The sequence below is a fragment of the Salvia miltiorrhiza genome, chromosome 1 (genome assembly GCF_028751815.1).
Source record: "Salvia miltiorrhiza cultivar Shanhuang (shh) chromosome 1, IMPLAD_Smil_shh, whole genome shotgun sequence".
NCBI classification, from domain to species: domain Eukaryota; kingdom Viridiplantae; phylum Streptophyta; class Magnoliopsida; order Lamiales; family Lamiaceae; genus Salvia; species Salvia miltiorrhiza.
This window is the reverse complement of record NC_080387.1, coordinates 71799788-71820140: the sequence shown is the minus strand read 5'-3', so window position 1 is coordinate 71820140 and position 20353 is coordinate 71799788. Positions and strand designations below refer to the sequence as shown.

At 35.9% G+C, this 20353-nt stretch overlaps 4 protein-coding genes across 5 annotated transcripts; 2 read left to right on the top strand and 2 right to left on the bottom strand.

The window, feature by feature from the left end:
* Positions 1 to 41: 41 nt before the first annotated feature.
* LOC131005821 (protein PHOTOSYSTEM I ASSEMBLY 2, chloroplastic) lies at positions 42 to 3025 on the bottom strand. The gene is made up of 5 exons (XM_057932914.1): positions 2834 to 3025; positions 2230 to 2333; positions 989 to 1154; positions 696 to 788; positions 42 to 290 (listed from the first exon to the last, which is right to left on the bottom strand). The coding sequence occupies exons 1-5, from the start codon at positions 2913 to 2915 to the stop codon at positions 160 to 162; spliced, it is 576 nt and encodes a 191-aa protein (XP_057788897.1). The 5' UTR covers positions 2916 to 3025; the 3' UTR covers positions 42 to 159.
* A 1529-nt stretch (positions 3026 to 4554) lies between these two features.
* On the top strand, positions 4555 to 5294 carry LOC131005819 (uncharacterized). The gene is made up of 2 exons (XM_057932913.1): positions 4555 to 4912; positions 4989 to 5294. The coding sequence occupies exons 1-2, from the start codon at positions 4727 to 4729 to the stop codon at positions 5259 to 5261; spliced, it is 459 nt and encodes a 152-aa protein (XP_057788896.1). The 5' UTR covers positions 4555 to 4726; the 3' UTR covers positions 5262 to 5294.
* Positions 5295 to 9155: 3861 nt separating this feature from the next.
* LOC131005818 (deoxyhypusine hydroxylase-B) lies at positions 9156 to 12440 on the top strand. The gene is made up of 7 exons (XM_057932912.1): positions 9156 to 9565; positions 9890 to 10023; positions 10126 to 10340; positions 10420 to 10558; positions 11492 to 11618; positions 11885 to 12003; positions 12106 to 12440. The coding sequence occupies exons 1-7, from the start codon at positions 9409 to 9411 to the stop codon at positions 12139 to 12141; spliced, it is 927 nt and encodes a 308-aa protein (XP_057788895.1). The 5' UTR covers positions 9156 to 9408; the 3' UTR covers positions 12142 to 12440.
* Positions 12441 to 13134: 694 nt separating this feature from the next.
* Positions 13135 to 20144, bottom strand: LOC131005817 (nuclear pore complex protein NUP88). Of its 2 annotated transcripts, none has more exons than XM_057932910.1 (9): positions 19757 to 20144; positions 19250 to 19401; positions 18657 to 18779; positions 18170 to 18314; positions 16423 to 16484; positions 15943 to 16159; positions 14692 to 15615; positions 14229 to 14478; positions 13135 to 13708 (listed from the first exon to the last, which is right to left on the bottom strand). In XM_057932910.1, exons 1-9 carry the CDS (start codon positions 20057 to 20059, stop codon positions 13443 to 13445), a joined length of 2442 nt encoding a protein of 813 aa, XP_057788893.1. In that variant the 5' UTR covers positions 20060 to 20144; the 3' UTR covers positions 13135 to 13442. The 2 variants fall into 2 exon arrangements, with proteins under 2 accessions (XP_057788893.1, XP_057788894.1); XM_057932911.1 differs by having other exon boundaries at positions 13484 to 13619; positions 19757 to 20120.
* Positions 20145 to 20353: the final 209 nt, after the last annotated feature.

The window sequence follows — 20353 nt, the reverse complement described above, 5'->3', positions numbered from 1 at the left end:
ACGAAATATGACATTAATACGACAAATAGTAAAAGACATTCTAATTAAACATATCACATCATATTTCATACCGTGTACCAAACGAGAGTAAAATAATCTCATCAAAACTTGTATATATTATTTTTCATGATATGGGATAATGAATATTGTTGAAAATAGCTAGGAATTTGGTAACAATCGGCCATTGTACATCTTATCAAGCAATTGGCGTGCGTCTGGCCTCCTTAGAAGACCTTTGTTGTTTGGCAAACCTGTCCCCAAACATACAGGGCACACTAATATCCCCCTACCTGCACCCAAATTTACACTCTCATAAATCCTTCGTACTTTGCATAATTGAGTATTTTTATTTTCGATAGTAAGATTTCTCCAATCTCATCATTTCAATCGGATATGAATAAAGCAAAACAAACGTAAATGAGGGATTTGGGATATCCCAAAAGTTCAATCTATCTGAGTAAACAAGAAGGTAAACGTCCCTTAAGAAACATAATAATCACATCCATATCAATGAAAATCCAAACATTTATTCCAATTCCAAAATCCAAATTAGAAACTTTTGAGCTAATTTTGCTCGACTCATATCCCACTAAAAGTGTGGAATTGCAGAAATCCTAGTAACCGGCATAAAAATATTCAATCATGTATCTTATCAATCATGAAAAGTAGCGCATGTATAGATAGAAGGGAATTACCATAGCAGTTGGGGCATTCGGTAAACTCGTAGACATCTTTTGCACGTTTTCTGTTCAGAGCTTTCCATTTTCCTGTACCACCACACATATCACCTAAATAAACAGCAAATCAACATCTTATGTCGAAAAATACAGATTTCACATTTGCACAAATATGAATTATCAGCTGATTCAGCTCTAGTTTGATTCTAGAAATGAAAGGAACAGGAATAGACTCAAAACATACTAAACGTGTGTTGTTCTCTCATGCATAACAATGGCCATTGAAAATTAAAAAAAAAATCTACACTCACAGATAATAGCACCACTGCCTCTGCAATTGCGACACACTGCTTTTTCTTTGTCATCCATAGCAACTGCCTTAGAGTCGGAATCCGAAATTCCTGGAGCAACTATCAGTGCCATAGTTGAGCATATACAAGTCAGACACTGACGACGAGAGGTTGCAGTATGAGATGCCTGCTTGGAGACCAAAGAAGAAAATGACTAACAATTACATCAACAGCAAAGAAAATGCAGGTTAGGTGCAAAGTAATAATACAAATTACTTGATTTCATGTTCCCACCTCAGCAGCATTTCACACTACATCGACAAATCAACCCCTAAGCTGCCATGCTACTAGACCACTAGGTTGTATGAAGTAAATTTCCGAACAATACAATAAACAATGAACAACGATACTAACTGCACACTTAATATCTCATGCCTCATGATTTTCTTTTCTAAGTATATGAGCAAAAGTGTCTCCAACTCTTATGCCCTTTACGACTTCTTTTCCCATCAAGAAATGAAAAAGTAAAAGTGCCACTAAGAGGGTGTTTTGCTGAATAACAATAACTACTTTGGTTTGGCTTTTTTTCTCGAAGTATTGAAATTTACGCAGGGAAATGAGGAGTTTGTATGATAGAATCCGGAATTGTGATCTTTAATTCAATCTATGTTTAGACATTTTTGCCGAATATAAGATTTACACATCTTCAACTAGGGTTGACAAATTTCAAAATCCATGATCAAAAGTCAAGCCATAGATCCACCAAATACTGTAAATTATCCAAATGTTGACAGCAGTCGCCCTAAAAAGAGGCTCAGAGTTACTACATAAGAGCACCCCAAGCAGTGCACTGAGGGGGCATTTACTTTGAGTGAAAAGATAGATTGATAAAATATAGGATTGAGTATTTGAAAGATAAGATGGTCAAACAAAGTTCAAATGTCATCGATCAATCAAAGTAAACGGTAGACTAGCCTATATTACTTTAATCTATCCGTCCTATCACTCAAAGCAAACTCTCCCTAAATTATATTTTCCAAAGCATTCTTCCCAGCCAACTCTTGTGCAGAATGAGTAAAAGCAAAAGGACATTTCAGCAAGACAATAACAGGCTTTAGCTGCTCAAAGGAAAACTCTACTAAAACCCAAGAATCCAATTTAGCTATATTTTCAACTCAAAACATATAAAAAATATGAGGAAACAGTAGCATTTGGAAAGCAGCACCCACAACTGAAAATCAACGAGTAAAAAACGCACAAACCTCTGTCCTCGTAAGCTCTAACGAGCTATCGGAACTAGAAGAAGCGCCGGTCTCATCCTCCAAACTGGATCTAACTTGCAATCCAACTGGCTTGAAATTAGCATCTAAAACAATAGCCCCAAAAAACCTTACTTTCAGCATATTGAATTCAGGATTATGTATTTTGTTTTGTGACAAATTCGCAACCAAGTCCAAATGTCAGCAACTAATCATAATATAAATATTAAATGCTGGTCATTAGAATCGATAAATCAAATTCACGAAGGAATTTCATGCAATTATCTATTCCCTTTTCCTTCAAATACATCTTCTACTCGTGAAGTTTTAACACTAAGTTGGAAGACATTCCTCATTTACATATACATGAAAAAAATGCGAATCAAGCAGGAACAGAGAAATTCTACAAAGAGCCACGGCCGATAATCTTACGTTCAGTTCCAAACGCCGTTTTCTTCAGATTTTCACAAAATTAATTGTTCTCAATAAAAGTGACCAACAATTGGACATGTTTGAGCACAAAATTTCAGATTTCGTTCACTTTTAGTAGCGGTAACAGCTGAAAACAAAGGAAATTTAGAGCAAAGAGAGAAGGGCAGGCACATACAGCGGTTCGAGCGAGGCTTAGCATGTTGCAGAGAGAAGCTTGATATAGCTGAGGGTGAATGTGAAGAGAGATGAGAAGCCATCTCTCTCTCTCTCTCTCTCAGTGTGTGTGAGAGTGCAAGTTTTGTAAAAGAGATGAGTTTTGTTCGAGTGGTGGTGGATTTTTTTATTTTATTTTATTTTTATCTTTTTTAAGGAAAGATTTGATTGTTATGTTATTTATCAAAGTAGTACATGTGTTCCTATAAGGCACATATAGTCATGATAATTGATTAACTAATTGTAATCACCAAATACACATATGGAGTATAATAATAGAAAAAATGTTAGTACTTCATTATGATAAATATAGTACTAATAATTTTGTGATATATCTACCCAAACAAATTATTAATATCTATCTATCTATCTATTTAATATATGAAAACACAGTTTGTAACAAAATTGTAATTAAAGAATCAATCAAAGGGTATTTATAAAACTCAACAAATCCCATATATTTTCTCTCTCTTCTCTCATCTCTTTCATCATACACATTCTTCAATGTTCTATACTCTCCCCCCCTCTCTCTCTTTCTTTCTCTCTCTCTCTCTCTCTCTCTCATATGCTCTTTTTCATATTTTGATGATTTTTTTAAAAAATCAAATTTTATTTATAAAAAATATTCTATATATACATCTTAAATTAAAGATAAATGTAAGATCTTTGATTTGGTATCAAATAATTATTCAACTCTTTTATTAGTATTCTAATAATATAATTTATTTTCCTACTTATCAATTGAAGCTTTTATAATAAGATGACATAGGTAATGAGCTAACTTAGAAAAAATAATTTTATGCATGATTAGCTTATGTTTTAAAAATATATATTGTGATGTGAAAACTCTTTTTTTTTATTCGTTTATTTTAATTTGAATGATGTGTTTATTCTATAATTTTAGGGAAGAAAATAAAGTTTTCCATCAAATAGATGGAAAATTAAAAACGATACTTTTCAAAATTATAAAATAAAATTAAGAATCTTTACTGAGTAATTGATGTAGATTATTTTATTTTTTAAGAAAAAATAATTTACATTTACTTATATTCTAATTATATTTAATAATTATTTTTTATTTATTTGATACATCATTTAATTAATTTATTTTTGATAAATTAACATGATTAAATAAATAAATTTAAAGGTCGCGCCACAGTGGGCTCGAACCCAAGATCTTCGGTTTTAGACATTAACCCCTAATCGTTTAATCGATACACACACTACATCGTTTAATTTTGATGCAAAACTATGTTCGCCGTGCATCGCACCGGCGAATGTACTAATATATTTTTAAAAAATACAGTAACATATTAAAGCACAACGAATCTTTGTGTCAATTTTCGTCTAAAAGTAATTTGTGATGTTGGAATGTATAAATAGCAACCGGAGATGACAAGTGTCACTTATGCGAAATGATGTCATTTTGTATTTGAAATACTTCGTCTGCTCCGATATTCGTGGCTCCCTTCTTTTAGATATAAATTTATGACAAGTTAAGCTTCATAAATAAATGGGAAAAGTATCAATTAAGCCCCTGTCGTGGTGGCTCTTTTCACTTCTGGCCCCCTATACTCGAAGGGGTATCAACTAAACCCCTGAACTAAATAAAATTGAATAATTTCACCCCTTGCCCTAACCCCCAGTTTGACGCCGTCTGTGTAATTTAATTATTTAATTTTTTTTAATGCGGGCCCCACACTTAACGGCCTCAACCCTCTTTTTAAATTTGGGGCAAAATTTAAATTTGATGAACCCTAACTCGCGATAGGGCTTCAGAAATCGGGAGAATTTGCGTTTAGGTTAGTGAAATTGGTGTAGGGTTTGTCGATGTTCTTCGTCTTCGATTAGATTCATGAGTTTCAATACAGTTTCCGGTGGGAATTCGTCGAGCTCATGGAGCAGTCGACGTCAGTGCGATGAATGGGAGAATAATCCAAAGTTTTGTGCGTGCGAAGGTAAAAAGTGTAGGGCTTCCTTGATGACATCATGGACAGAAGATAACCCCGGTAGGAGGTTCTACGGTTGTCGGAATTGGAAGGTATGTGCGTTGGTTTCATTGGTTGTGTTTTAGTTGAATTTTAAGTCGCTTGAACTCCTTTTTTTTCATATCTTAGACAAAAAATTGTGGTTATTTTGATTGGATGGACGAACCTATGAGTGAAAGAGCAAAGGAAGTTATCAATGACTTGGAAAGGGAGAATCTCAAGCTCTTGAAGTTCAAGGAAAGCTCAAGGTCAAGCATTGATGTGGATAGTGAAATTGCTAAGCTTTGGGATGTTTTGCAAGCTTTGAAAGAAGAATCAAGGAAGATAAGGAAGAAAAGTAGATTTATGACATACATCTTGCTTGGCTCTTGGTTGATGTTTGTATATTTCGCTCTAGCTTAGTTTAGTTTGTCTATGTAGCTTGATCTTGCTTGGCTCTCGGCACCTATCTTTTTTATGATATGATAGGCATTGTCATTTTGGTTCATTTTGGTTCTTGGTTGATGTAAGATAAGCATTTCATGTAATATATTTTGCCTATGAAATGAAGTATATATTTGCCTATTGAATGAGGCATATTTCATGTATTATCCCCTGTTTTGTATGAATAAAATGGTAAGCAAAAACTCGAGTTTTCATACACCAAAGTAACAAGAATTATAAACTGATCCAACAACATTCATCCTTGGCAGGAAACTTCAATAAACAAAATAGTATAGCAATCACATGAAGTCTAGGCATTACAAGTTAGAAAACAGAAAAACCATAAATAAAAAACACAAGTTTTTGTTCATTGCCAACACAAGTGTTTGTTGAAGCCATCAAAAACAAAAAACACCAGTAGATCAATCATCCGAAATGCCAATTCAACTGGTTGATCCAGCAGTTGAATTCACATTTTTTCCTCGCGGTGACCTCCTGAGGATTGCTTGAACCTGCGCATGTTTTCCTTTGCCTCTTGGAGGCTTGAATGGATTGGAGGCAATCTTCCTTGCTTTTGAACTCTGTCCCTCTCCACCAGTTTGAAGTTCCTTTCTCTTTTCTTTCCTCAACTCAAGTTCATTTGGTATTGCAAATTTCGTGTTCGGATCAGCAACTCGAGGGGTTCCCTCATCTATCACAACTGACTGTGAGCTGCCACTCTATTACAAACAACACATCAATTGGTTAACTTCTTTGACAGTGTATATTGAATGAATAAATTGGTTAATTGATGGACTTACATGTAGAACTGTCCTCCCAGTTTCAGGGTTAATATACAAGCCAACTCCAGAGTTAATAGAATCTTGTGTTTCTTGTGTAACCTATAACATATAAGAGCAAATCAATAACCAACTTCAAGGTTAGTTGTTTCAATGTTAGAAGGATACCTGAACTGGTCTTTGAGGGCAGTTATACTTCTTGTGGCTCTCACTCTTGCAGATGCTGCAGTGTTGTTTCTGTCCTATCTTTGATAACTTGTGGCTCGTCCTTGGCTCATGTTTTGCTCTGCCTCTGGAATTTGGTCCTTCACAGCTTCCATCAACCCCTAGCAAAACAAGCAAAAAAACCATGTATTAGTTGCACCACCAAAGCAAAATGTATCAATTAATATAGAGAGTACCTTTTGCATATCACTCATTATGGTAACAGTTGCACCATCTCCAAGTTGGAGCTCTTGTTTCAGCCAACTCACAAACCAGCTCCAATTGTGTTTGTTTTCTTTATTCACTATTGCCCAAGCAATAGGAATCACACCGTCATTGCCATCTTTTCCAACCGCAGTTAGAAGGCAACCAAATGTTACACCTTTAAGGTGACAACCATCCAAAGAAATCAGGGGCCTACAACCCCCCTTCCAGTTCTGCCTGCAGGCATCAAACATAACAAACAGTCTCTTAAAGACCCTCCTACCGTTAGCCAATTCATCCTTGCTCAACTGAAGCTCCATCTTTGAACCAGGGTTGGTCTCCTTCACCTTCTCAATATAACCAATCAACATGTTGAATTCCTGCTTGTAACTGCCTCCAAGCTTGGTGATTATTGCTCTCTTTGCTCTCTTACACTTCCCCATACTCACATGTAGTTTCAGGTGCTCTTTAACATGTCCCTGCATATCCTTCGCACTGAATCTAGGATTCCTGTAGACTGTATCTTTGAAATAATTTGCCAAGTATTTTTTAGAAGCACTTGGCACTTCTCTTTGCCTTGCACAAGTGTGCTCTGCCACTAGAGTTTTTATGATCAACCCCTCTTTATCTCCATCAGCCGATGCAAGCAATACAAAGGGACAATCCTTTTCACTGATGCATACAACTCTAACTCGCTTAGGTTCATTCTTCATGAACTTAAGCTTGTAACCAAATGTCACTGAATATCTTGCCAAAGCCTCCCTACAATCTTTTGCCTCAGCAAAGGTCATGCCTAGTGCAAAGTTCCCTTGCTGTCCCTGTTCTCCAGATCCTATCATGCACTCCTCATTCACTATATCTTCATCACTCTCTGACTCATTGTCACTGTATGTACTAGAATCAGAGTCCGAACCAACCCCTAAAGGATCAGAAAAAGTGTGATCATGCTCATCCCCTTCATGCTCACTACTTATTTCATTTACACCTATACCATCATCCTCTTCTACAGCATCATCTTCTCCAATCTCGACATCAACCCCCTCACCCTCCTTTTCGATCTCCAACCCATGAATATCCTCTAATTGATCACCTTCCTTTTCCTCATCAAACAATGGTAAAAGTGTAACAGGGGGCAGGGGATCTCTTTCATGGTCAGCAAACAAAAGAATCTCCTCTGCTCCAAGCAACTCAAGATAATCAAACACTTTTTTACAATGCTCATCATTCCTAAGTAACACTAATCCCTTTTCAATGGTATAATCTCCATCCAAAGCATACACACTCTTAGGTCTACTATCATAACACTTAGCAAATTCTTCAAATATACGATCAAGACTCATGTCATCAACGTTTTCGTCAATTTCAACAGAATTATAGCCATCATAAACCAATTTTGCAGTTTCTAAATCCTTCTTCCAAATACCCCAATAATTAAAAACGAAGGTTACACGACGCATGCTGCAACAAAAAGAAAAAGAAAACAAGAAAACCAGTTCACATTCAACCATTGCAAGTGCGAAAACAATAAGACCTAGAAAATTCTGACATCCAAATAAAATTGCATGCTCTGAAACTTATGAGGTTTCCACCACAAAAACAGAGTAGATAGCTTACCTTGATCGTGATTTGGTGGCCTGACACAACAGCTTCGTCTTCCTCTCGCTCGTCTTCTCTGGAATCGCCTGATGAAGGTTTGAGAGTGAAGAGGGTGAAGAGACGATTCATATGGCCATCGGTTAGGAAGCCCGCCAATGTACTAAGTAAGTGTGGGGCCCGCATTAAAAAAAATTAAATAATTAAATTACACAGACGGCGTCAAACTGGGGGTTAGGGCAAGGGGTGAAATTATTCAATTTTATTTAGTTCAGGGGTTTAGTTGATACCCCTTCGAGTATAGGGGGCCAGAAGTGAAAAGGGCCACCACGACAGGGGCTTAATTGATACTTTTCCCTAAATAAATTATAAATATACATTAAAAAAAAATTATTCACCTCAAACGCAAAAGGAGGTTATATCGTCCATGTTGGCAACTACGTCTTATCTTGGATATATTGCATATAAATGACTGAACTTTCAACAGATTCTCATTTTGTAAATGAACTTTAAAATTTTGATTAAAATTATTCAATCATTATTTTTTTTTTCATTTTACATATTTGCCCATTTTTCGTCTTGGTGACATAACAGAAATATACTCATTTGATATTAATATACTTGTGTGCATAAATATGAGCGCGTGAAAAAATATAACTTGTGTCGTATTGTATACTTAGATGGAAATAACGTTGTTTTAGGCTTAAGGTTCGGCCGAAAAATGAGTAAATATATAATATGAAAAAAAAAATTAATAAAAAATTTAAAATTTATATGCAAAATAAAAATTTATTGAAAGTTCAGTAATTTATATGCAATTAATCCTATTATTTTCCCTTGCCAATGCTTTGGCAAAAATTTTATTTATTAGATTTGAATATATTAACGATTTTTTTGCTCAAAAAAAAATACTACTATATTAACGATTTACTCCATATTATAAATTGTTAAAACCGTCACAATGTCGTATTATAAATTGTTAAGCTAAACTAGTGTATTTTTCTTATAATAATCACAAAAAAAATCGATGACATCATTATATTTATCCATATTTGGTTCCAAACAACTCAAAATATAAAAACAAAAACAATGATTGTTATATTTATAGCTTATTTCAAGTTTTTTTAAAAAAATCATAGTACTAAAAAACATCACATGCATGCTAAAAAAATCGGTTTTATGAGTTCGATTCGACTTAGGATCGAAACCGCCCGGATTGCTCAGTAGAGCAATTTTAAACCCTAATTTCTAGCAATTAGGGCTTTTCCGCGGCAAAATCACGCTACTGTGATCAATTTTAAACCCTGATTTATAAAGGTTGGGGCTTTTCGCAGAGCAATTTACAAATGGATAGCGAACGTTCGTTCAAAGTGCCGCCGGAAACGGAGAGGTTTCTCTGCGAACGGTTGTTGGATGAAAAGCAGCCCATCTCAGAGCGATTTAGAGTCCTATTTTCTCTCCGCAACCTCCGTGGCGCCGCACCCCGCAATGCGCTCATCAAAGGTATGTTCAAATTTTAGTTTTTTATGCAGGTTTTAGTTTGTCTCTGTGTACATATTCATTTGTGTTGTTATTGGGTTTTGAGATTTGTGGAGATTAACTGCATAAGTTATTTGAGCGTGAAACTTTTGCAAAATAATATCTTGCTAGAATTTGTGTGTTTTTCGTAAGATGAATTATTGCTTCAGCTAGTTAGATGCTTCATGCGAGCTTAAATTGGAAAGGTTTTCTGATTAGAGTCCTTTTTGCATGACAATTGTTTCCATTTGAATCTTGGTTGATTGTTACATTTGTTTATAGTTTCTTGTAAATCTTTACTTCTGTCAGCAACTAGGGATACTTCAAACCTGCTTGCACACGAGGCGGCATTTGCTTTGGGTCAGATGCAAGATGCTGAAGCTATCCCTGCATTAGAAGCTGTTCTAAATGATCTTTCATTGCATCCCATTGTGCGCCACGAGGTATCTGCTTTTGAATCTCGATTTTTGTATTCAAGTGTATCAAGCAATTCAGTCTATCATGATTAAGCTCTAAATAGCTCATGTGGATTTATGAATCATCAGGCTGCAGAAGCTCTTGGTGCAATTGGTTTGGAGTGTAATGCCGCACTTCTTAAGAGTAGTTTGGCTTCAGATCCGGCTCAGGAAGTTAGAGAGACATGTGAGCTAGCCCTGAGTCGAATTGATGGGTTGAAGAATACTTCTGTGTCTGAGACATCTCCTTTCTTGTCAGTTGACCCTGCTGCTCCTGCTGCTTGTTCTTCTGTAGAAGAACTCAGGTAGTTATTTTGCACTTATATCATAAGTTTCTGATTTTATATCATTTGTTTGCTTGATCGACTTCTTTAATATTTTCAGGGAAGTTCTACTGAATGAAGACAAGAGCATGTACGAGCGGTATGCTGCTCTTTTTGCTCTTAGAAACCTTGGGCGAGATGAAGCTGTTTCTGCTATCGTTGAGTCTTTAGGTGCTGATAGTGCTCTACTGCGGCATGAGGTTTGTTTATCTTTTCTGGTTAATGTTGAGTGTGTGGATATGTCACCCGAAAGAAAAAATAAATTAATCTGATTGCCAGTATTCTTAACATGAAATAGTTAGTGGAATCGCTAGGATTTGTGGTGCTAGATATATTGGACTCTACCCGAAAAATACAAGAATTCCTCGCTGACCCGTGTTTTTGTTGCCAATTGGCGATATAATTTACTACTGAAAGATCGTTTGTACATATATAAAGTAAGTTGGCGGTTATTGCAAATCTCAGCCTTCGTCCTCTTCTTTCCTTTTACCTTTACCGGCCATCTCATTTTTATGATACTCTTTTGCCCTTTGCAATCAATCTCAGTTCTACATCAGTGGTTGTAAGACGGAGCAACTATACACATCAAATATTTAAGTTGAATGTGAATAGGGTTTAGAAGTGTAGGTCATGCCACTGATCTCATGCTCATGATTGTTTGTTTCCTGACCTGTGTGATTGAGACAGTTCTTGTTGAGATTTAATGGGTGATGCTTCATTTTGGAATGAAAGTGACCAATTACTCAGTTATCTTTAGTTCTCATTCTCCCTCTCCTAAACCCCATACCAGTATATTTTCTATCATTTTGTCATTGATGCTTAGCTAGCTGAATAAGTGATAACACGTAAATCATGCAAGAAAAAGTCCTTATAAGTTACAATGAAAATGCACTCTTGTCATTGGAAATCTCTTGAAAGGATTTGCTGAAGTTTGATATGGTATTATATCTTTATCTTTTATCACATTTCTTGATTTTGTTGCTGGTAAAGGAAGCAATTTTCCGCATCATATATTTTGCAATTGTAAATTTTTGTATTTAACAGGTCTTCCTGTCTAATGTCACTTCAATTTTTTTATTTTTTTTTTCGTGTGTATAATTCTTTTGCAACTATATGATTTTGATTGATTCCAGGTTGCCTATGTCTTGGGCCAACTGCAGAATAAGAAAGCTTCAGATGCACTTTCACAGGTTCTTAGAGATGTAAATGAACATCCTATGGTTAGACACGAAGCAGCAGAGGCTCTTGGTTCAATTGCAGGTTCGGCTTCTTTATATTTTAATTAGCATTCATATACAAGTTAAAATTGATCAATAATCTGTTGACAAATATGTGCACTTAATTATTTCAAGAAACATTTATATTTGAAATATGGTACCTTGGTCTTCTCATATTGCTGGGAAACATAGTGATCATAATCTTTGGTGCCAATGCCATAACATACCTTACCATAGCCAACTATAGCTTTGTGGTTCACATTTCGTCTTCATTTTAAGTTTATCTTTCACACCATTTGTATCTTGTAGATGAAGAATCGATTGCTCTGCTCGAGGAATTCGCCAAGGACCCCGAGCCCATCGTCTCACAGAGCTGCGAAGTTGCTCTCAGCATGCTTGAGTTTGAAAATTCAGGAAAATCCTTTGAGGTAATAATATAGAAAAAAAAAAAAAAAAAAAAAAAAAACAAGATTCAGATATGATTTAACTAGTATGCATACCTCTGATATATATATACCATTCTGTTACAGTACCTTTTCATGCAGACTCCTCAAGCTTCATGCTAAGTTGAATTTCTTTGTTTTCAACTAATACTATTTCTCAAGAAACTATGGAGGGTTTGAAGATCCAAATCCTTGCCATCGATTGGGAAAATGTGATACACATTTACACATTGTAGTAGACAAGGGAATGAGTTTTTTTTTTTTTTTTTTTTTTTTTTTTTTGCTTTCTGGTGTAGTCTGTGTGACATGTGATGAGTTTGGCTTTTACCTTGTCAAGGTGAGTTATATTGATGGTAGGTACAAGTTGGGACACCACCAATATACCATAAAACAAATTAATTAAATGTTATTTTCATCTAAAATTATATACTTTTTGTGAAAACAGTAATCCCCTTATATAATTTTGGTCACCCTAAAAGAGCTGTACGAACCCTTTGTTGTAATTAATATTTATTACTAAAAATTAAAATTTTGAAAAACTGCACCTCCTAAATATGGAACAATCAACATTATCAAGTATTAATTGGCTCCAAGAGTAAAGTATTCACTAAAGTATACAAATTAAATATTAGAAAAGTAATTATAAAATTTTAAATATGATTAGTGAATCCGAACTAATAATCGTACAATTAATGTTACATGTCAAATATGTTCTTATTTTTCCGGTTACGACGCTCAATTGTCTCTTGATTAGTAGATTCTAGAAATAATGAATGAATTATTTAAACTAAAAAAGGAACCCTTTGGAGTGAATTTTTTGTTTCTATTTTAGAAAAAGGAAAACTAGTTAGTTGATTGATGATTGGCAGGTGGAATCCCAAATCTTCTTCTTCCAAGCCCAAGCTATAGTTTAGATTATTAATACAATCATGAAATTACCAATGTACTAATGTATTTTAAATGATGTTATAAAATTAATTCCAAAGCTTTTCTTATTAACTTTGTTTATGTCTTCTCCTTTTTTCATCGGATAATTTTTTTTTATTAAGGATAAATTATTACGTTTTCCATCGGATAAAGATGTTTTCATTAAAGATAAATTATCATAAACTAAAATTAATTTGAATATAATTTTTCTATTAATGTCTGGCAAAAGCTAAAAAGGAAGTAAATATAGAATAATGCTAAAGCAGAAATACAGAGATGGAGATGATTTACACAAGTGTGCATTTCACATTACAAAGCAAGTTAGCATTTTAATAATCTGTTGCATGAATTCTTGAAGCTCTTTCCAAGTGGTTATGTCAGTTCCCTCCAGCAACAGATACATGGACACTATGTGCTGCAGTGTTGCTTCAGAGAAGTACAAGATCAACAACGTCAAGTATAATTAACCAAGACAACAACGAAGCGCAACTCAGTTGTCAATCAGTGATTTCCCTGGTTTTCAATGCGGATTCAACGAGTTTGACCTTCTTGCTGTTCTCACTGTTTATGAGAGAGAGTTTTTCAAGTAAGGATTTGAGTTCGGACACACCATTGTCTTGAGCCCGGCTTCCCCTTCTCAACGGCCGTTGTGTTCGTTGATTTGAGGAATCAGCCTGCGTGGAATGAGTGTATCTTTTCATTCTTGCACTCAGAGCTTCAATGGAAGAGTGCAAGGCATCCAACTCCAATCCAGTAAATTTATCTGAGGAAATTTGAAGAAGAAGAAGAAGAAGGGGTAAGGCCAATTTTACAAAAAATAATGTAGGGAATTGTAAGCATGAAATAATGACACAAAAGGCACTTTCCTTTCATCATACATTTCAGGAAAGAGCATTTCTTGACAAATCTAAAAGAGCATTATAATCTAATACATTTTCAAAATAAAACCAGAGGTTCTGAGCATTTCTTGACAAAATCTAAAACCAGAGGTTCTGTGCATTCTTCAAAACAATTTTCCTTAGACTATTAGAAAAGAGCATTTCTTGACAAATCTAAAAATAGCAAAGGAATTTTTGTGGCAAGAGGGTTGTCAACTTTTTTACTTCACAAAATTCAGAAGATAGTGAGTGAAGGTTAGGTTAGGACTGGACTCAACCAGAAACAAAGTATACCGCAAGTATAAATCCCCACCCATCATCATAACAAAAGAACAAACTGCAGCTGGCAGTCTTTGTAAATATGATCATTGCTTTCAGGTTAATAAGGGAAAGCAGAAAAATTACCTAATTCTATCTTGAATTTTCTCTCCGCTTTGGAAAGTGGTTTTTTCTGTGGTCCGGGCAGGCTCCTCAAGTTTTGTAGGCGCTCCTCTAAGGAACTGTGAATCTTAACTGCACGGTCTACACGATCCTCTATCTTTTCCTGTTTTATTTCAACTTCCAAGAGCTTCTGTTGCATCTTCCGCAACCGAGAATGCTCTTCGTCAATTATTTTTTTCAACTGAGGTGCGTGATGCTGGAGCTCAAAGTACACCTATTAACAACATAAAAATATCATATTTATTCATATGAGCATATCACCAAGTTTGCAGAGTGTATAAATCTACATGCACAATATATTTTGCTATCTGCTTCTTGTTTGTTCTCAAGCAGAACTTGCATTCCGCAACAATAGTAAGTGGACAACAACATTTTGTCCAGGTACATAACTAATTGGAAACATTAGTTAGGACGTAATAGGTCATACCTTGTGTGCGTACTCCACATAATTTTCATGAAACAGCTTGAAATACTGATGAAGCATCGATCTTCCTTCAATAGAATCAGCAGTCACAGAGCGTAAATTTGGTGCAGAAGGGGGCAATAGAACTGCCTTTGGCCCACTTAGAAGCTCTTTGCTTATTATTGTGTTAAGATCTGTCTGTTTTGTCCTTGTTGTCTCATTTGTCGTTGAGATTTCTTGTATCTTGCCAAAAGCATCAGTAAGCAATACATTCCAAGTTTCCATCTGTAGCACTATACAGTCATTAGAAGAAGTAAGTCCCACAATCCATGAACTCCCATAAGAATCTGATAAAGCCAGGAAACCGTGAAGAGGCGAAGGCGAGGATGAGTCGCCAGGGCATGTACTAAGTACAGAATGTACAGATGGAGTTCTCATTGGCTCTTCGTTCCCAGTTGTCTGGTTGGTGAAAGGGAGAAAATGCAAGACAATTGAATCCATCCCTCCAGCATGAACACAAAATATTCTTTCAGGTAGGAGAGGATCACTAATCATGCCAATCAGAGAACTACTTTTGATAGGCAAAGCTAAATCCACAACGGCCAACCTCAGCAAAGGAGGCGGGTGGCCCAACCAAGCAGTAGAGTACAGGGTCTGATCTAGCTTCAAAACAGCAGGACTACTGAAGACAGACTCACATATCATAGCAACACCTGCTATCTTATCAGATGAAGTGAAACAAAGACGAGGTGTACTATCCATCTTCCAGACTGGTTGAATTTCATCAGCCAAAGCATCAAGTTGCAATTGCCCATCACTTCGAGCAATCACAAGAATTGTGTCTTTGCCAACTAAATTGTAATGAAAACTGACAGCACGTCCTTCACATGTGCTTTTTTGAACATCAGAATCTTCAGTCACACCATGACATACTTTATGCAAAGGCCCCTGAAATTAATGTTGTATTTAAGATGAAGGGAATGGACTAAAGGAAATTAAGTTTGTCAACAGACTGAAGACTACATCCAGCGATATGGAAAAGAAAATCAAATACAAAGGCCATTCCACCATAACTGCAACAAATATCATCAGTTCATTTAAAACAATCTACTCAAAATTCCAGATACTAGAACAGATATAAGATTTGGTCAACAAATAGTAGCGTCTGGTCTTGCAACATCAGAGATAGGATATTTTCCAGTCAACAAAGGCAGGAACAAACATGAAACAAGACAAGAATACTGTAAACAAATGAAAAGAAAGTGCTAAAGTTACCTGCAATGAAACTGAGGCATCCATATGAACAAAAGGCTGAGCTCTAACAGTATGCAACTGTCCACCATCTCCATCGTGACGGACTAACTCGGGAAATGTTGCCTCCAGCCAAGAGATTGCCATGTTCGAATTACTAACAGCTTTTGAATTGGCAGATTTTAGCCCAAATGTATGAGCGTCATTATAAACCTCCAGAATTGATTCCCATTTATACATGCTGTTATAAGTAGTGGACATAATCAGAACTGAGAAAACAGGTAATGTAAGGATGTAGAGAAGTTAATTATAGAGAAGGCAAGGGTGAGAATGCTGAAATCATTATAATTGCATTGCTAGCATCATCACAAGGTTTAAGTTTTGGCATAGTGAGGCACCAGCGCAGCAGCAAAAGCAATTTTGGTCAAACAGGGTGACCATCAGCCGAAAATTTTGATCCAAAAAGCCAAAGGGATAATAACAAACTATGCAAAACAAAATTACCTTGCAAAAGGAACAACTGGGCAAATTATGTAAGTGGATCCATCACTAAACAAGATAAAAACCTGAAAAATGAGCAAGGCCATTAGTCTTTTTCTCAGCATATACAATATATTCAAAACCTATTGCGTTACTTATAGAATATTCACATGAGTAGATTGGATACTTATTATCACTTCGCATGCAGTTGACAACTGACATAATCCAAGATATCACAATATGCTCAACAGGTACAAAGAGGAGCATCAGCTACCTTCTATGTTATTATATAATATGCTCATGGCATTTTCCAAAAAAAAAAAACAAAACTTTTTCTTGAAGGACCAAATTTCTGGTCAATTAAACCATGTTCAAAAGAAACAATCAAAGAAACAATCTTATTTATCAGAAGATGAATTATCTCAACTTCAAAATTCAGACTAGAGCTATTTGGATATGACACTGGAGTTGAAAGCTCAAAACCGAATGACGTTAAAGATTAAATTTCAGATATCAATCAATCTTATTCATTAAGGCACAACTAGACTTATCCAAGGATCAATTGCACTTAGAAATCTCCAGGAATGCTAAGAAAACATTGTAAATTGAGAAATTGGTGCGAGGGTATCTTCTAAAACTGAGTTTGAGGCAGGTAGCTGTTATAATCCTATTATAGTGCTTCACTTTGTTGGCAATTTATCCATTCCAACTCCAGTTGACCAAATTCAATTGCCTCAAAATTAGTCTTTGGTTCCTAAACATAAATAGCTCCCTCCACATTAAATCAAACAGAGATGTGAAGACTGAAGAATGAATAGAACAAGCATTTGACCCTTAGACAGACCATGTTGCCAAGAAAAATAATACTCCCTCCGTCCCACTTCAATTGGCACACTTGCCTTTTTTGTTTGTCCCACTTCAATTGGCACTTTCCAAAAATAGCATGTGGTCCCTACCTTCTCTACACACATTAAACAAATGGTCCCCACCCACTTTACACACTCAACCCTTTATTCTTAATCTCCGTGCCCAAAGTAAAAGTGCCAATTGAAGTGGGACGGAAGGAGTATACTTTAAGGGTGTGTTTGCTTTTTATCCCTCTAAATAGAGGGATAACAAAAATTTGTGCCTTTAAATGTTTGCTTTCTTATCCCACATTTTACACAAACACCATTTTTCCTTCCTTATTTTCACTTTAAAGAGGGATAATATTATCCCTCCATTTTGGTGTGATAATATTATCCCTCCTTGAAGTGAAAATAAGGAAGGAAAAATGGTGTTTGTGTAAAATGTGGGATAAGAAAGCAAACATTTAAAGGCATAAATTTTTGTTATCCCTCCATTTAGAGGGATAAAAAGCAAACACACCCTAAGAGGAAAGAGGGCATATATTAAAAGAAAAATAAACTGTAAATAAGCCTCTTATTAAGCTGAGCCTATGACAATAAACTTCATCAACATTTCAGTAGGGAAAGTAGGAGAAAAAACCACCAACCAAATGACCAGGCAAACTATAAATGAGAATGTAATATATATTCAAGAGCCGAGAAAATAGTCATAAGCATAAACATAAATGATAATTGCAATTTGTCAGCCAAACAAAATATTAAATCAAAAAATGCAAATGCTAAACAAAATATCAAGATCAGAGAATTCCAATAAAGCGTAAATGGAAGTACTAAGGTTTTAGCAGCAAGAAAACAAAATTTCACTACTAGATATGAACACTACACAGATATTCATGTAAGACTGGCACATGAAAGAGAGTTACACTGAATTTATCCCATAAATGTTCACCACCAAAAGCAAAATCAACTGGACAAATTGCTGCAGCATTACGGCAACTGCCATGCTCTACAGGTTGTAAATAATATTCCTGCTCTGGCTGCCCAATGTCTGTAGACAAATCAAAAATTCTGCAAAAGAGACAACATCAATGATCAAACTGTTCATGTTAGCTCATATGCTTCAAGCTGTTAAAGAGTGGTTTTTAGCACATAAAGTTATATTTCTCAAGTTTAAGACATCCTTTATTATTTGATTTGGCTACTTCAATGTGTCATTTTTATTTTTATGTGCACTATTCTTTTCCAAATTACCGGAATAAGTTGTACCAAGAAGAAGTACAAGAATAACAAACAATTCTCACTTCTCGCAAACGAATTGCAAGTTCACCTTGTTTGAGAGAGAACAAATATTTGCTAAACAGATATCAGAAATTTGTACTTCATAGAAATATGTCCAGTAAGAATGTGCACCTGAAAACAGAATCAGAGGACAGGATTCCCAGGTGTGTATCACTGTAAGGGTGCCAAGATATCTGCAGAATGCGTATGAAGTTGTTTCTTTGGAAGTAAATCTCTGAACCAATAGAAACAGTCCTGTAAAAGGTTTAGGTCATAGCAGTGGTATTCTCAGTCTCCTAGGCCAATAAATTATGTACGCAAGTAGGTAAAATATTATAGAAGGAAATCCAGCTTATCAGAGGAAGAGTATAGAAACCATGCATTCTATCTATTAAAAGATTACTTAAGTACTTGGCATATGCTAGACACACTACTTATTTCATAGCCAGCCACTGATGAAGAGCTTAGCAAACTGGATAAATTATCTGCTCCTTACTAGAATCATAAATGATATCCACAAAATGAAACACCCAACTGTATCGTCTACAAATATACGGAGAGTAACCAGCAAAGCCCAGATGCTAGCAATAAAATGGTCACAAAATAAACTCAAACTTACGCTCTCCGATCCATCAGTACACTACTACATGCATGTGATGCAGTCAAAAATAAATAAAACTTCATTAAGCAGATAGGTAGACACTTGGCAAATAATGTTAACATACCGAGAGATGATGGTATTTTCTGCCAGTGAAGAGCGTCCATAAAGGTACATAACACATAGGCCCTCCAGCCCAGCCAGGAGCAAAGCTGAGCCATTTCTGTTGATAGAAATCTTAGTGACCTCAAAACTCAATGGGGTTTCCGCTTGCAACACCTATAAGAGAGCGTGTAAGTATAGTGGAGTCCACATTCATCCCTTCTACAACATAGCTGTTCTCCCCCAACAAAATTAGAATGTCAACTTCCGCAATACCACTAAGCTCAATTTAAGTTACGCCCTATCATAATTTTACATCTAATTGTTGGAAACCAAATCTCAAGCTAGTAAAGTTACACAAATGCATCAGAATTTCTACTGAAGAAAACCTTTAGGTATGCAAAATTATGATTTCATAAACCCCTCTTAAACCCTAACTTGCATAATTCCTGCGCATGAAGCACACGCCATTGTCCTTCTCGCACGCACACACACAGACACACATGCTGCATCAAGAAGAAGAATGAAAGACCTTAGAGGGCGAAGCTGCGAGGATCGAAGACGGGTCGGGTTCGCCCAACCGAATTGATAACCGGTGGAGGCATTTCTTCTTCAAGTCCCAGATGTATAGCCGCGAAGCTCCATCCCAAGCCATGAGATTGGGAGGCTTTCTCCCGGCCGTATCGGCGGCGGCGGGCGTAGCACCGGCGGAGGAGAAGAGCGGGTGGTTCTGCAGCGGGAACCATTCGAGCTCTGATTTGGGGGTAGAACTCGACGGCGAAGGAGCCGGCGATTGACGGCCGTCGGTCTCCGTTAAGTCGAAAGAGAACCGCATCTCTGGTGGAAATGTTGAAGACAAGAGGAGCCGAAGCCTATTTTTTTTAAAATTTAATGTTTTCTTAAATGAAGAAGTTTATGCTGACGTGAGTGTATACTTTCTTGCATTTTGTTTTTTAATTTTTAATTTGTGATTATAAATTGGAATTTTTTTTAGGGCAAATTGTATGAAAATACCTCACTTTATACCAAAATCTGGTTTTTTGACAATCTTTTCAATTGTAGCAAAAATTTGAACTACCTTTCAATTTGTTGCAATTGACTTTCGGAGTAATTTTCCGGCCAACTTAAT

Bases quoted from the DNA above. Each gene is read 5' to 3' on its own strand.
- LOC131005817 (XM_057932910.1), bottom strand. From the start codon at position 20,059: ATGCGGTTCTCTTTCGACTTAACGGAGACCGACGGCCGTCAATCGCCG. The intron at 16,485-18,169 runs GTAACTCTCTTT...CTCATTTTTCAG, and splicing joins ATTTATGGGATAAATTCAGT to GTTTTTATCTTGTTTAGTGA. The intron at 15,616-15,942 runs GTAACTTTAGCA...CATTAATTTCAG, and splicing joins ATGCCTCAGTTTCATTGCAG to GGGCCTTTGCATAAAGTATG.
- LOC131005819 (XM_057932913.1), top strand. From the start codon at position 4,727: ATGAGTTTCAATACAGTTTCCGGTGGGAATTCGTCGAGCTCATGGAGC. The intron at 4,913-4,988 runs GTATGTGCGTTG...TTCATATCTTAG, and splicing joins ACGGTTGTCGGAATTGGAAG to ACAAAAAATTGTGGTTATTT.
- LOC131005818 (XM_057932912.1), top strand. From the start codon at position 9,409: ATGGATAGCGAACGTTCGTTCAAAGTGCCGCCGGAAACGGAGAGGTTT. The intron at 11,619-11,884 runs GTTCGGCTTCTT...TGTATCTTGTAG, and splicing joins GGCTCTTGGTTCAATTGCAG to ATGAAGAATCGATTGCTCTG. The intron at 12,004-12,105 runs GTAATAATATAG...ATTCTGTTACAG, and splicing joins ATTCAGGAAAATCCTTTGAG to TACCTTTTCATGCAGACTCC.
- LOC131005821 (XM_057932914.1), bottom strand. From the start codon at position 2,915: ATGGCTTCTCATCTCTCTTCACATTCACCCTCAGCTATATCAAGCTTC. The intron at 2,334-2,833 runs GTATGTGCCTGC...CTATTGTTTTAG, and splicing joins TAAGCCTCGCTCGAACCGCT to ATGCTAATTTCAAGCCAGTT. The intron at 789-988 runs GTGAGTGTAGAT...CTGTTTATTTAG, and splicing joins AGGCAGTGGTGCTATTATCT to GTGATATGTGTGGTGGTACA.